Source organism: Canis lupus, chromosome 3, assembly GCF_048164855.1.
Source record: "Canis lupus baileyi chromosome 3, mCanLup2.hap1, whole genome shotgun sequence".
NCBI lineage: Eukaryota > Metazoa > Chordata > Mammalia > Carnivora > Canidae > Canis > Canis lupus.
Window position 1 is genome coordinate 37815865 of NC_132840.1, and position 15711 is coordinate 37831575.

The following is a 15711-nucleotide window of genomic DNA, read 5'->3' on the forward strand; positions in this document are numbered from 1 at the left end:
TGGCACAGTTCAGGTAAAATGCTAATGGTGGAGATAGAAACACTGAGATATATTTTATAGACATGACTACCAACACGTGGTAATAGATTCAATGTGAATGATAAAGAAGGAAGTATTAAGGACTCCAGATGTTTTTCAAAAACAATTGAATAGAAGGTGGATATTTATTGGGGAAAGGATGACTAGAAGTAGATGTGAAGGAAAATCAAGGATATTTTGAATATATTAGGTTTAGGATACTTGTGAAATAGAAAGAGGAAGTAACAGGCAGTTATATGTTTGTTTTGTTTTTAATTTTTTGACTACAGCTGAAACACAGGCATACATTTAAATATAAATGATTAGAAGATAGATTAGTGCTCTTGGGACTTTAATTATATTAATTCTATAACATAGGTCTTATTACTATTCCTGTCCTATAGATGAGAACTGAGGTATAGAAATTCTAGGATAAAAAAATTCACCCAGGATCACACAGCTAATACTCTAGAGCTGGCAAAGCAGATTCTCAAACTGAGGCAGTCAAGTTTCTGAGCTCGCTCATTATCACTATACATATTGCTTCTTTGGCAGCTGACAGCCCCACATCATGGGGACTCCAGAAAGGTTCCATATTTGGTACTCAAGAGAAAGTGGCTGAGGTGTAAGATTCACAAAGAGAATAAGGAAGAGTCTCACCAATAAAAGGATAACCCCACCTCCCTCTCCCTTTCTATCCCCTAAATAACAACAGCCAATTTTATAGGATTCTTCCGCAAAGACACTTGAACAGCCACAGAGAAAGGGCCTACATATATTCCATGTAGAAATTCCCAAAGATAGAGCTAGCTCACTGTCTTTTCATCTTACAGTGGAGTCCACTATCCCAACCTATGTATGCAGAGCTTCTGAGAAGTTTCTTAGTGTATTTGTGTAAAATATGGACAATCATGAGCTACGAATGTGGGGGTGTATACACTTCCATTCATGAGAATAACTGGCACTGGACTTGTCCTCCCACCACAAATAACCATAAAAATGGACAGATTACATGAAGCAAACATTTTCAGGTACTGGACAAAAGGCAAGACAAGACTGTCATTCTTGAAAAAAAGAGAAACACTGAGTACTGAGATCCCCAGATTTGCTCCTGCTCTCTGCCTAGAGGCAGTTTCCTGATCTCAATATAAAGGGGTGAAACCCAAGCAGAACATGGTAAGTTTGGCTAAGCTAAGGAGTTAGAAGACAAGAGTTTAGGGCTACAGGAGTAGTTGGAATTTGTGGGTTAAGGTTTCAGAAAGAAGTTCGCCTGAGAAATTAGCAGAGTTTCCTTGGGGGTATCTTAAACTAGATTTCATCAAAATTAAAAATGTTTTCTCTGGAAAAAAATAGAAAAGAAAGCACACATAACTTTGTTTAAAAAGATGAACCACAGATAAGGAATAAACAATTTCAAATCACACATACAACTAATGACTGTATCCAGAATACGTAAAGAACACTCCAAAGTCAACAGTAAGAAAACACAATCCTAGTAGAGTATGAAGAAAAAAAAAAAACTGAAAAATACTTAACCATGGAGGAATAGGCACAGATAGCAAATAAACACATAAAAACATTAACTGGGTTATAAAAGATTAAATCTTCCATAACAAGAAATGAATTGTCTAAACCTAATCAGTCAAGAAATTAAATTAATAAACACATTATGTGAAAACATAAAGGTAAACAGCTAAAGTTAAGGTGACTTTCACTTCAGGGTATAAGGTAGAGGGGCAGTAAAGGCTGTTATTTCCCATTATGAGTTTACAATATTAATATTAAACTACTTTCTATACAATACTGAAATGTGTAGCTAAAAACACAAATACATACATATTTTTAAAGGGGAGTATGGTTAATAGTGTCAAATGCTACTAAAAGAACAACATAAAGATGGAAAAGCATGCATGGGATATAATAACATGGAAACAAGATGAGCTTGAGAAATGTAATTGTGGTAAAGGGATAACACCAGAAACAAAACTGGAGCACAGACTTTGAAATCATACACACTTGGGTTTGTCATGGCTTTACCGTTTTGTACTTGTAAGAAGGTAACACAGCCTATCTGGGCTTCAGTTCCTTTATCAGTAAGATGGAGATAATGATACTAATCACTATTTCACAGAGTTACTAAAGGATTAGATCAGACAATATATATAGCATACTAAACATGGTATTAGAATATGGTGTTAAATCACAGATAATGACATTATCATCAAAACAGGTGATATTACAGAATAAATGGTAGTATCAATATAATATCTGAGGTTCTTACACTGTTCCTTCCTTTTGATAGGAAATGAATACTTATACTCAGACATGGCGTTTTTTATATCCTAAGGGCTCCATAACAAAGATATTACTGGTATCACTATGGATTCATAACTTAACATCTGTAAGCAGTATCATTTTCTCCTTTGAACTAAGTATGATGTCACAACTGGCAAAAGTCACCTTGTCCATAATATTTAAATGTGCTTTAGAAAATGAATCATAGTTTTATCTACCCAGATATATTCTCTTAAAAAATATATAGCTTATATATTTTAAAGTAATCAAAGGAATATCAATATTTACTAAATTTTCTAATTTCATTCTTCTTTCTCAAATAAAACAGAAAATTTAATTTACCGAGTCATCCAAAAACATAAAATTGACATTTGATCACTCAAAGTAGTAATTTCCAAACCTGTCTAGAGAGCACAATCACTTGGAAGTTCCTAAACATATTGAGATTCAGGGTTTCATCATCTAGTTACTGATTCAGAATTTCCAAGTGTAGGGCCTAGAATATGTATTTTAAAAATCTATGCAGAAAAAACTTTTTAAAAAAGGCAATCTACAAAAGAAGAAATAAAATAGTCAATAAAAATGAAGCAATAAAAAAAAAAAAAAAAAAAAAATGAAGCAATATTCTCAACTTTACTACTAGGCAAGAAAATGCAAATTTTTTAAAGCAACAAGATTCCATTTTTTGTCCAAATTAACAAAAATTAAAGATATTTAAAATGGTGCTGATGTGGGTATTAGAAAAATGGTATTCTGATATGTCACTATTAAGATTTGCCATAATGTTCTATAATAATTGAGAATATCTTTTAAAAATAAAAATGGCATGTCAGCAATGCCACCCTGCTATAAAAAGCTCAAGGAACATAAGGATATGTGTACAAGGATGCCAATTTGCAATTTAAACAATGACAAAAGACCTGGAAATAATCCAAAAGCACATGAATAGATACATAACTAAATTACTTACTGATATTACAGAATATTAGGTAGCTATTAAAAAGACTAAGTTAGGGACTGCCTCTTCTAGCAGTGACAGAGTAAATAAATTATAGCAGAACAATGTTACTATCAAACATAATTAGAAAATCTAATAGGTGAAGGGGATTAAGAGGTAAAAACTAACAGTTATACAATAAATAAGTCATGGGGATATAATGTACAGCATAGGGAATACAGCCAATAATATTGTAATAACTTTGGTGATGGATGGTAATCACACTTCTCATGGGTATTATTTTGTAATGTATAAAAATACTGAATCAATATGATGTACACCTGAAATCAAAAGGATGTTCCATACCAATTATACTTCAACAAAAAATTTTTTAAATCTGGATAAAGTATAAATAATATTTGTTCAAAGGTATTGGAAAGTTACCAAGTCAGCCAAGACTAGAAAAGCAAAAATCCCAGAAGGAAAGCTCAGGGAGGAGAGTCTTATCTATGAGTTGCTCTTGCTTTCAAAGAAATTTGTTAAATTCTAAGCAGTAAAGAGCCAGAGGCTGAGAATATAAGCAGAACTCTAAAGAAATTCATGCAGAAAGAGGTGACTAAGGAGATTTTTCAGCTGTCTAGGAGGGCTAGAGAGCCAAAACTTCAGGCTTAACAAGGTAGCCAAACTTGAGAAGCTAAGATCTGAAACATAGGAAGGCAAACACACCACCTGATGTCAGTTCACCAAGGTGTCCTATCAATTTTTAAGCTGCAAAGGACACTTAAAATGGATGAAAACTGAGTAGACATTTCAACAGTCTCATGGTGCTGGCAAATGAAAAACTGAAGTGCAAAAACCACTACACAGAAGGAACTTAGCAAATACTACATGCCTCAGTAGACTTCCCTGAACAGCAACACCTTTATGAATGAAGGTGAAGTAGAGGTAAATTTAAACTTATGAAGTCTCAGCTCAGGCTCTGACTGACTGAAATACTCTGGACTATTCTAGTCCTCCAGGCTAAAGGGAGAATCCCCATTATCAGAAGAAATTATCATTCAGAGCCAATAGTACTATTTATATGAAATGTCCAGGATTCAATCAAAAATGAGCAAGCATATCAAGAACAAGACCAAAGGCAAAAAACAAACAATAGAAACAGACCCAGAGAGAATGCAAATAGTTAATAAACATGAATGTTTAAAAAAAAGCTACAATTAACATATTCAAAAAAATATGAATAAAATTATGACAAAATAGAGAATTTCCCCAGAGAATTGTAATTTATAAGAGAATCAGAGAGAAATTCTAGCATGGAATAGTATAATAACTAAAATTTAAAAGTCAGGTTTAATGGCAGAATGGACACAAGTGAAAGTAAGATCAGTGAGCTCACAAGACGTGACAGAAAATATACATGCTGAAACGTGAGTTATCTGTGGGAAAGAACCACAAGACAGATCTGCTAATACTATGAAAGAACTAACAAATTATTTTAATCTTAGATATTGGCATATCCCAACAATCTTTACTATTCTAGAGTGTGACAGTTTAGGAGTGAATACAGTTTGAACTTATTCACGTTTAGAGGGTGTCTGAAATGGAGAACTAGGCAGATCCATCTACTCAGACCCTAACTGTGGCCCTAAAGGAAACTGCTTGAAGACACTGGATCCCAAAAATTACAGCTGGTGAATTTCTGAAGCACGTGCATATTCAAGTGGAGATCAAAGAAGCCCAACTAAAAGAACTGTGGACTGAGCAAAGCATCTTTTTAAAGATTCATTTACTTACTTTTAGAGAGAGAGAAAGAGTGTGTGAGCAAAGAGTAGGAAGGGCAGAAGGAGAGGGAACAAGAATCTCAAGCAAACTCTCTATTGAGCCTGACGCAGAGTCTGATCCCACAACCCTGAGATCATGACCTAAGCCTAAGTTAAGAGTTCTACACTTAACTGACTGAGCCACCCAGGCACACCACATGACTTTAGAAAAGGGCTACCTTGAAGATTATGACTTAAACTCTGGAAGAACTAAAGTGATTGACAGTGGAAGGAATCACAACATGTGAAACTCCTTAAATAAAACTGAATTAGATTTTCAATAAATAAATAAAATACATATATAGAATGCAATATCCTTCAGACATTAAAAATATACTAAAGGTAACAAACTGAAGGTTGCCAAAAGAGAGGGGCATGAGGGACAGGCAAAGTAGATGAAGGTGTGGGAGATACAGGCTTCTAGTTATGGGATAAATAAGCCACAGGATGAAAGGTACAGCATAGGAAATACAGTCAATGGTACTGTCACAGCATTGCATGGTGACAGACGGTAGCTACACTTACGGTGAGTATAACATATGGAGTTGTCGAATCCCTGTTTTATACACATGGAACTAATGCAATATTGTGTGTCAACTATACTTCAATAAAAAATATATAAAATACAAATATGGATATATATGCATATTGACAAATGTTATGCCAATAATGTTGAGAACTTAAATAAAACCTAAGTTTCTATAAAAAACAAAACTTATAAAAACTGACACAAAACTGGGGCACCTCAGTGCTCTGTTGGTTAAGCCTCCAACTCTCTATTTCAGCTCAGGTCATGGTCTCAGGGTCATGAGATCAAACTCTGCGATGGACTCAGTGCAGAGTGTGCTTCTTTCCCTCTCACTCCCTTTGCCCCTTCCCTTGCTCATTCTCTCTCTCTCTAAGTAAATATTTTTTTTAAAAAGCTAGCACAACACAGAAAAATGTGAATAGTTCTGTATCTGTTAGAGAGATTAGCCATAACTAAAGACCATTCCACAAAGAAATGTGTAGGTCCATATGGCTTTACTCATGAAATCTCCAAACATTTAAAAAATAAATGTCACTAATATTATACAAACTGTTCCAGAGAAAAGAAAAACAACCCTTCCCAACTCATTTTATGAGGCCAACATAATCCTGATACCAAAACATGACAGGACATTACAAGAAAAGAAAATTCTAAGCCAGTATCTCTTATGAATGGAGATACAAACATTCTAATAAGCAAAACATTAGCAAACCGACTTCAGTAATATACTGAAAGGATAATATAATTGATAAAATCGGTTTATTTCAAAAATAGCAAGTTGTCCTAATGTGTAAAATAAAAATAAATGTAGTTTTCCAGATTTACTGGTTAAAGAAGAAAAATTATATACTCAATACAAAAAAATGAATTTGATAAAATTTAACAGCTACTCATAATTTTAAAAAATTCTCTTAGCATATTAGAAATAGAAGGGCAACTCTTCTAAAAAGTCAGATTACAAAAAAAAAAAACTTATATCAGATATCAGAATGGTGAAATATTGAATGCTCTCCCCCTAAGGGCATGAAGAAATAAAAGTCTCACCATCAACTGAAGTTGAAGTACTGAAGTTTCTGGCCATTGCAATAAGGTAAAAAAAGAAAGTACACAGACTGGAAAGGAAGAACTAAAGTTGTCATTACTCACAGGTAACACAAACATGTATGTAAAAAAATCTAAAAGAATCTACACACTATTAGAATTAAGTGACTTTAGCAAGGTTGCCAGATACAAGTTTATAAAAAATAAATTGCACTTCTATACATAGGAAGTTTATTTTTTAAGTTATACTTGACGATAACATCAAAAAATGTCAAACACTTAGCAGTACATTTAACAAAAGATGTGTAAGTCCTATAAACACACACACACACACACCATCTGAAAACAGCGCTGAAACATCTAAGAACATCTATGTAAATGGAGAAATATATTCCTCATGGGCTGGAAGACTCAATATTATTAACAGTACTCAACCATCCCCAAATTCACACAATTCCAATCAATATCCCAAGCATGTTTTTGTAGAAGTGTGTAATTTGATAAGCTGATTCTGACATTTACATGGAAAGGAAAAGGACTAAGAATAGCCAAGTCAATCTTGCAGAACCACACTGGAGGACAGAAGTTATCAAATATCACATCTTACTACAAAGCTACAGTGACAGTGTGGTATTGGCTCAAAGACAACAGAACACAATAGGGAGTCCAGAAATGGACTTCTCTATAGCCTCCCACATTTACAACAGAGGGCACTGAAGTATAGTGGGGAAAAGATAACTCTTCAATAAACAGTGCTGAGGCTATTAGATATCTACATGGGAAAAAAAAAACAATTTAGATTTCTTCCTAATATTATATTTTAAAAAGATAATAAAATAAGCTTCTTGGAAGTAAAACAGTAACAATTTATTGAAATAGGCAAAGGTTTCTTAACCAGAACATAAAACATACCTTAAAGAGAAAATTCCATAGACTATAGTACATTAAAGTTAGGAAACTCTTGTTATAGCCAATCTGTGGCCCACTATTCAGGAACTTCTTAATCTAAACAGCGAGATAATTCACTTAACTTTCATTATATAACATTCAAATAACTACTTTTGCTTTTGTGAATGAGCAGTATCTTCATTTATGAAATTAAATCCATAAAACTCATAATAAGAACTTCAAATAATAGTGATTTTTAATAGCTAGGACTTTTAATAACTACTGGAAACAACAAAGAATCAAGTACAATTTGAATTTAATGTACAAAGTGGCATTGTTTTTTAACCATTTTAAAAAATGCAGTTTTACTTCCAATATTAAATTCTACTAACAATGCTCAGTTATCACAAATGATAAAAATAGCAGGCAGGCATGCAGTGCCCTTATAAAGGAGACATGAACAAAGCCATCTTAAATCATAGTAAAGGCCTAGAGTTGCTTTCTGTGGCTAGCAAAGGTCAGTCATTTGCTGCAACAAAAGCAGTCTTAAAGATACAGAGTAATAAGCCTGTCCTTCTACTGTTTATTTAAATGGTAAAAATTCAATTTGTTCATCTAGGATCATAGCGATAAACCTTTCTCAGGGGGTCGGGGGGGGGAACATTATACAGGACTTTACTCGAAAAGTACCCTTAGATCAGTGAAACAAAGGAGAGGAGTAAAATAAAGATAGTCTATCAGTGTACAGTGTGCACAAATTTAAAAAGGTATTAATGACAAATTTCATACAGCCCAACTCTCATTCTTGGCTCATGCCACAGCTCATTAAGATGACGTACATTTATCTTGTACTGTGTGAAGGACATTCTGTTTTCTCAACTACTGAGCATTTTACCTTTGCAGCTAGCTGTAGTCCAATTTTGTCAGCTTCAGCCTCCAATGTTCTACTGTACGGTCTATCAAACATATACTAAGAAGAGATAAGAAAGAGAAGCTCTATTAAGGATATTTATCTTACAACAAAAGGAGTGCCAAAGTGAGATTTTTAAAATTAATTTCATGGAACATTTAGGATAGAGTTTTTACACTCTCCATGATTAACATTCAAAGGGCAGCCTTTATTTCCTTCCATCAGATTAATATTTTAAAAACATGAAAAGAATATTTAAAAAATTATGCCTACAGACTACAGAAGAGTCTATAGTATCACAGAGAGTATGGTAGTCCCCTTTATCCAGTTTCACTTTCCATGGTTTGAGTCACCCACAGTTAACAGGGGTCTGGAAGCACAAGGTCCTTCTGACACACTGGCAGGTTTAGAGCAGCCTAATGCTACGCCACAATGCCTACATCATTTACCTCACTTCACCATTCATCTCATGTCATCACAAGCAGGTGAGTACAGTAAGATATTTTGAAAGAGGCCATATTTACATAACTTTTTTTACAGTGTGTGGTTAATAACTTGTATTTTATTATTAGTTATTGTTGTTAATCTCTTACTGTGTTTAACTTTAAAACTTTATCACTGATATGTATTTATAGGGAAAAACATAGTATATATAGGATTGGATACTATCTGAGGCTTTAAGCCTATCCACTAGGGGTCTTAAATATATCCCACCATCCCCTCACCCCATGGATAATGGGAGAGGAATACTACAGTACAAGTATCCCCCACTTTCCAAAAGTTTGCCTCACTCTACTTTGCTTTTACTAAAGACCTACATTAGTACCTGTTTTCACTAACCAAAAGAATCCAAAGAGTATGTTTGCTTTTATGAAAAAAGCCTGAAAGTGACATAACAAGAACTTTCAGAAAGCAGGGGATCCCTGTACTTCTATTTTCCCAATTACAACCTCTACCTACTGTGTAGAGGATCCTCTAAGAAAGCTTATTAATGCAAGCTTTTAATATGGCCAAGGAACATTCTGATCTTATCGTTTTTGTTTTTTGTTTTTTTAAGATTTTACTTATTTATTCATGAGAGACACAGAGAAGCAGAGACATAGGCAGAGGGAGAAGCAGGCTTCCTGCAGGGTGCCTGATGTGGGACTCAATCTCAGGACTCCGGGATCAGGACCTGAGCCAAAGGCAGACACTCAACCACTAAGCCACCAGGTGCCCCTGATCGTGCAGTTTTAAAAGAAAATTGAAAAAATATAGCTATATAATAACCACTGACACCACTAGAGAATTTATTTCAGTTAGGAAATTAACCAAATAGCAGAATTTTCTTTCCTTGATAAATTATCTTAATTCCATCTTTCTTTTTGAGGTATTGGTTAGGGAAACAAAATTTTCTTCCAACTTCAATAAAAAAATATAAATAGCTATCGTATTTTTAACTTTCCTAATTACTTGTATTTATGTGAATGCTTTCCAGTTAAATTCTTATTTTCAGTAAGTACTAAAATTTGTAGGAGAGGGATCAATAGTCAGAACTTTTGAGAACAGAGTTATTAATAGAGGAAATACTTTTTCAGAGGTAGCTACACGTCAATGATGTCCAGAAATAATATAATCAATCTGATCCACAGTATATGACTACCAGATATGACTTTCTTCCTTCATGATCAGGTCTTTTCTAGGTTGATGAACTATGTATCAGTCTTCACTTTCAACGAGCAATCTGCAGGTTTCCATCAAATCTACTGATAGTGTAACTGGTTAAAAACATTGTCTTTAAAAGGACAGAATCTTACACTCAAGTCGAAATGCTGACACTTATTAACTGTGAACCCTTGGCTAATTGTTTAACCCCTCTAAGCCCAGTAGTATCATATGTAAAATGGAGTAGCAACAGCACCAACCTCCAGGGGTTACAGACAGGATAAAATGAGCAAATAATGATAACAGCTCCTATTTATTGAGTCCGTACTTTGTACTAAGGCCTGTGCTAACCGTTCTATAATCACTGGTTCTCAACTGGATATGATTCTGCCCCCGGGGACATTTGGAAATGTTTGAAGACATTTTTTTTTTCTTTAGAAAGAGAGAGTACACACAGGTGGTGCAGGGGCAGAGGGAGAGAGAGCATCTTAGGCAGGCTTCATACCCAGCACAGAGCCTGATGTGGGGCTCAGTCTCACAACTCTGAGATCATGACCTAAGCCAAGATCAAGAGTCAGACACTTAACTGACTGAGCCACCCAGGTGCCCCTGGAGACAGTTTTGATTGTCACTACTGTAGGGGAGGAAGGATGGCGGTTAAAAGTGCTTCTGGGATCTAGTGGGTAGAGGTCAGATGTTTAGAGGCTAACTAAACATCCTGCAATGCACAGGACAATTCCCCACAACAAAGAATTATCTAGCCCAACATGTCAATAGTGCTTAGGTTGAGGGATCTTACTTTAAAATGCATCACTAAACCCATAACAGTGCTTTGAGTTTAGCCAGTATTATGCCAATTTACAGACCAAGAAACTGAGGCCTACAATTGGTAAAGTAATCTACCCAAGTTATATAGAATTTAGGTCTACTTTCACTCATACGGGGAATATAAAAAATAGTAAAAGGGATTATAGAGGAAAGGAGAGAAAATGAGTGGGAAAAATTAGAGAGGGAGACAAAACATGAGAGACTCCTAACTCTGGGAAACGAACAAGGGATAGCAGAAGGGGAGGCAGGAAGGCCAATGGGGTGACTAGATGACGGGCACTGAGGGGGGCACTTGATGGGATAAGCACTGGGTGTTATACTATATGTTGGCAAATCGAACTCCAATAAAATATGTATTTTTTTAAAAAAGAATTTAGGACTAACAGAGCCTAAATTCAAAAACAGGTCTATCTGTTCACAGTTTATATTCTTAACCCCTGTACATAATTAATCTACAGTGTGTACCTACTGCCTAACATATGATAAGCACTCCATAAACAGCTACCATAATTATTACTAATAGTTTTCAAAACTCTACCTGGTAGCACTCTATAAGGACTGCTACCTTATACCCAAATCTTTTAATGTTACAAAAATAGGACCCCCCAATGGTTATGTAAAGTCCCCTGTTTCTTCCTTTTTCTGGCAAATGAATGTCAGCCAATTCCCCTCCCTTTATGACTTCACTATCAGCATCTCCTTGGAGCAAGGCTTCTAGAGAAACATATCCTTATCACCAAAATAACTGGAGGAGCCTTGATTTAGGGAAAAAACATTCAAAGAGAAGTGATCTCTACTTTTAGTTTAATTATTAAAGAATTACACGAAGTGGCAGGATTCATCAAATATTTCAAGAGAGAAACAGCTACAAGTTATCTTTCTTAGGACAGAATCTTCAGATTACATCACAGAAAAAAAAATCTACATACTAATTAATGGGGAGAAAACTACACAAACTCCTATGACTTACCCAGCATATCAATAACAGAAATAAAATTCAAAATACGAGATCCTGTAACCTAAACAATAACCATTCTTTTTTTTTTCCTTTTAAGAACCTTTATTTCAATATAAATTGAAGCAGCCAAACAATATGGTAACGCTGGATAAAAGGCTTAGTTATCCGATTTCAAAAGCAATTTGTCTCAAAGAATTTTACACATTAGATTTAAACAGCACCCAAATGGCACAATGATGGGTGCTCCACAAATCATTAAATAAACAAATAACAGATTGTTCCTGAATAACCAAACCTCCTAGGACAGGAGGAAATATGTGAAGAAAGATGTGAAATAAAATAATTAATTATAGTTAAAGCAATTATCAAGATTGCAAGACCTACTTTCAGTTGTGAAGTGTGCTGAACAAAATGACCTCAATAAATTTTGCAACGATTATCATTATACATAAGCACTAAAAATAAAGTTAACAAACACCTAATATAACTACCCTTTTGGTATTTTCCAGGTAATTCTAGTTTAACTGGGAGGAAGGAGATGAGGGCAGCTTCAGCAACATCATGCCCATAAAAGTTTACAGGTTTTAAAAGTTCCCCATCAGAATGTAAATATTTGGGGAAGGAAGTTATCTAATAAGTACACCACAGTCACTATGAGAGACAAAAATGAAAAGTCTGAACGCAAAGTGACAGAAGTAGGGAAAGGATTTGTGACAAGGCTTTTTTCTCCTTAAGACCAATAACTAGGGGGATCCCTGAGTGGCTCAGTGGTTTAGCACCTGCCTTCGGCCCAGGGGGTGATCCTGGAGTCCCGGGATCGAGTCCCACATTGGGCTCCCTGCGTGGAGCCTGCTTTTCCTTCTGCCTGTGTCTCTGCCTCTCTCTCTCTCTCTCTCTCTCTCTCTGTGTCTCTCATGAATAAATAAATAAAATCTTAAAAAAAAAAAAGACCAATAACTATATCCCCTCCATATCATGTTAGCCAAAAGTTGCTAAGCCTTTGTAACCCTCTATCCCACATCATTTAAAAGATGTTGTATTTTCTAATTTGAATGCTCATTAATAAGAATATCCCCTAAAGGGACACCCTGGTGGCTCAGTCAACTAAGCCTCTGATTCTTGGTTTCAGCTCAGGTCATGGTCTTGTGGGTAGTGAGGTCAAACCCCATCGGCTGCACACTCAATGGGGAATCTGATTCTCTTTCTAACACTTCTCCTGCTACCCCTCACCCTGTTCATGTGTGTGTGTGTGCATGGCGACCATGCTCACTCTCTAGAATAAATAGATCTTTAAAAAATATAGACCTATTAAAAATGAGAAAACATAAGACACTAAAATTTAGTAGCTATGTTTCATGGTATGTGAAAATAGGTATCTGTTACTTTAGAGTAATATTTAAAATATCCTCATCACAGGCCATTACAAATTCAACTTACTGTCTCATACTTACCTCCTGTAGTTTAGACTGTATCCACTGGCCCAAAAGTGCCAAACTATCTCGAGGACAAATGGCCCAAATCATTGTGAGAAAAATCAGACCTAGGAAATCCAATAAATGAACCAAGCTAGCCTTTTCTGCCTGAGAATAATCAAAATAATGAAAATTACATTTAATAAATTGAGAATATGTACAAAAAAAGACAGCATATACCTACATCTTCTAGTTCATCATGTATAATCACACTAAATAATTACATTTAACTGACCTTCACCAACTAAGATCACATGTTCTTTTTCTTCATGTGCTTTATTTATTCCATCCCTTGCTTACATACTTGCTTACATGTTTATATATATTCACTCATTCAGCTAACATTTACTGAGCCACCTACATCATATAGATGAAACTGAACAATGACAGGTTCAAAGATATGAACATAAGTTCATTAACCTATGGTTCTTATATTAATAAGTATAATAAGATCTTGTGAAATAGGTTCAATTATCCCTATTTGATAAAGAAACTAAGATGGAGAGAAACTAAAAGAATTGTCAAAATTCCCAAAGCTATTAGTAAAAGGACTAGAAATCAAACCCCAGGAAGTTTTAGTTTCTAATGTAGTCATTAAATTGTTTTTAAAGCGAACAAATGTGCTCATTATGATTATACCTTTGGACAGACTAAACACTACCTAACATATGAAATAGTTAAAACAAGGAAAATTCAGAAGAAGATTGGAAATTTATTTTAAATAAAAGTCTTTTGGATTTTAAGACCAAATGTTTCATTTAGGCAAGTCTGCAAAATTATCACTCTGATATTTCTCACTAGGAAATCAACTTCTGTGAAGTTTTATATTTATTTACAGTAATAACCAATTTTAGTTAAAATAGTTGTTTTGAGTAGTAATTTCCAATTACAAGTTTAACATACTGAATTGTTCACTGTTCCCTATTTAAGTTGATAAATAAATGTTAATATAATGCTGACATTGTTCATACAGGAATCATTACTTGAATGTATGAAACATGGCTGACAACTTAAAATAATCACATAGAACACTTCTCTTAATATAATCTGCCTTCACAAAGCATTCTTTGCTTCATTATACAAACTGTGTGTCATGAAAAACAATTATGGAATTATTTTAGCACAAAAGAGTAAAACTACAAAAGATAAAGTTATTATTGAAGATAAAATCCTTGTTATTAATTATTAAAGAATATAATTCCTATTAGTTTTAGAAAACTAAAAATCTTTTTTAAATATGTATTTGTGGAATGAAGAAAAAAAACACTGAAGGCTATAATGAATCAAACTGGAGACTGCTAAAAGAGAAAATATAGTGCTGATAAGGGCTAAGATCTCTACAAAGAAATACTAATAACTATTTTCAATTTTTAAGGCCGCTATTTTCTTTTTATATCTTATCTAATTAGCGTTCCTCCACTGATAGGAATGACAACAGTGTGCTGAATGAGGCACTGAGATAGAGGCCAGAAAAGTAAAGATACAGAATATGAACATCTCTTAAATGTTTTTTAAAGTGACCAAAATTGATTGATTTTGCAGCGATGAAGCCCTTTCTTGAAAGACCATTTATTTTGATTTATTCTTCTGCATATCTGTTTACGGAAAATGTTTTTTACATTTTTCTGTACCACAGAAGAAATGAAGGAGATAACTCCTATTTATGCTTCAGAAAAGTAAAATCGTGGCCCACTTCAATTTACTAATTCTTTAAGGAATAGACAGGATTTGAGATGATTTTTACAGCAATTCATAACATTATCATTTTCATTTAAAATTAATGTTACTTGCATTTCCAACATAATATTTCATGATCCTTTCACTATTTATCTTCATGTTTTCAATCAGGAAATATTTCTAATTAATTTCTCTAATTAATGTGGACAAAAGAGACATGCTTATTTTTAATGAATACTAATATATGAGTAAACAAATACATTGGTTTTTTTGGACCCATCAAGTCAAACAGATGTGTATTCACAGGAAAATAAATCAACCTGAATTCTATGATCCATTAAAAAAAAAAAAGGTGCTGCCAATATCCAGGTAACTTCAGTAAAAGCAAGCAGTGCTGGATTTGCAAACAGAAGAACTGGATTAAAGTCCCAATTCGCCAGTTGGACACATTACTCCAGTTATCTAGAATCTTTTTAAACATGAGTTTCCTCATATGTAATATAGGGATGTTAAATACGTAGTTAATGAGGATGGTATTAAAATTATAATTGAGAAGGTTTGTATTTAAAAGCTCAGCAAACTGTAAAATGCCAAGGTATCATTATTATTACTCTGCATTAATTATATATGACATATCATTCCAGAGATTTTCAGAAATGCTCCAAGCCATCCTCTGAGAATGAATAAAAAAGCA

At 34.2% G+C, this 15711-nt stretch overlaps 1 protein-coding gene across 3 annotated transcripts in view; it reads right to left on the reverse strand.

Annotated features, from left to right (window-relative positions):
* OMA1 (OMA1 zinc metallopeptidase) overlaps window positions 1-15711 on the reverse strand; it is a 71850-nt gene that overhangs the window by 38884 nt on the left and 17255 nt on the right. For all 3 annotated transcript variants that reach the window (XM_072820425.1, XM_072820427.1, XM_072820426.1), the window contains 2 exons: window positions 13320-13448; window positions 8424-8498 (listed from right to left, as the gene is read on the reverse strand). In XM_072820425.1, coding sequence (XP_072676526.1) covers window positions 8424-8498; window positions 13320-13448 — 204 coding nt within the window. The remainder of the gene's footprint in view (window positions 1-8423; window positions 8499-13319; window positions 13449-15711) is intronic.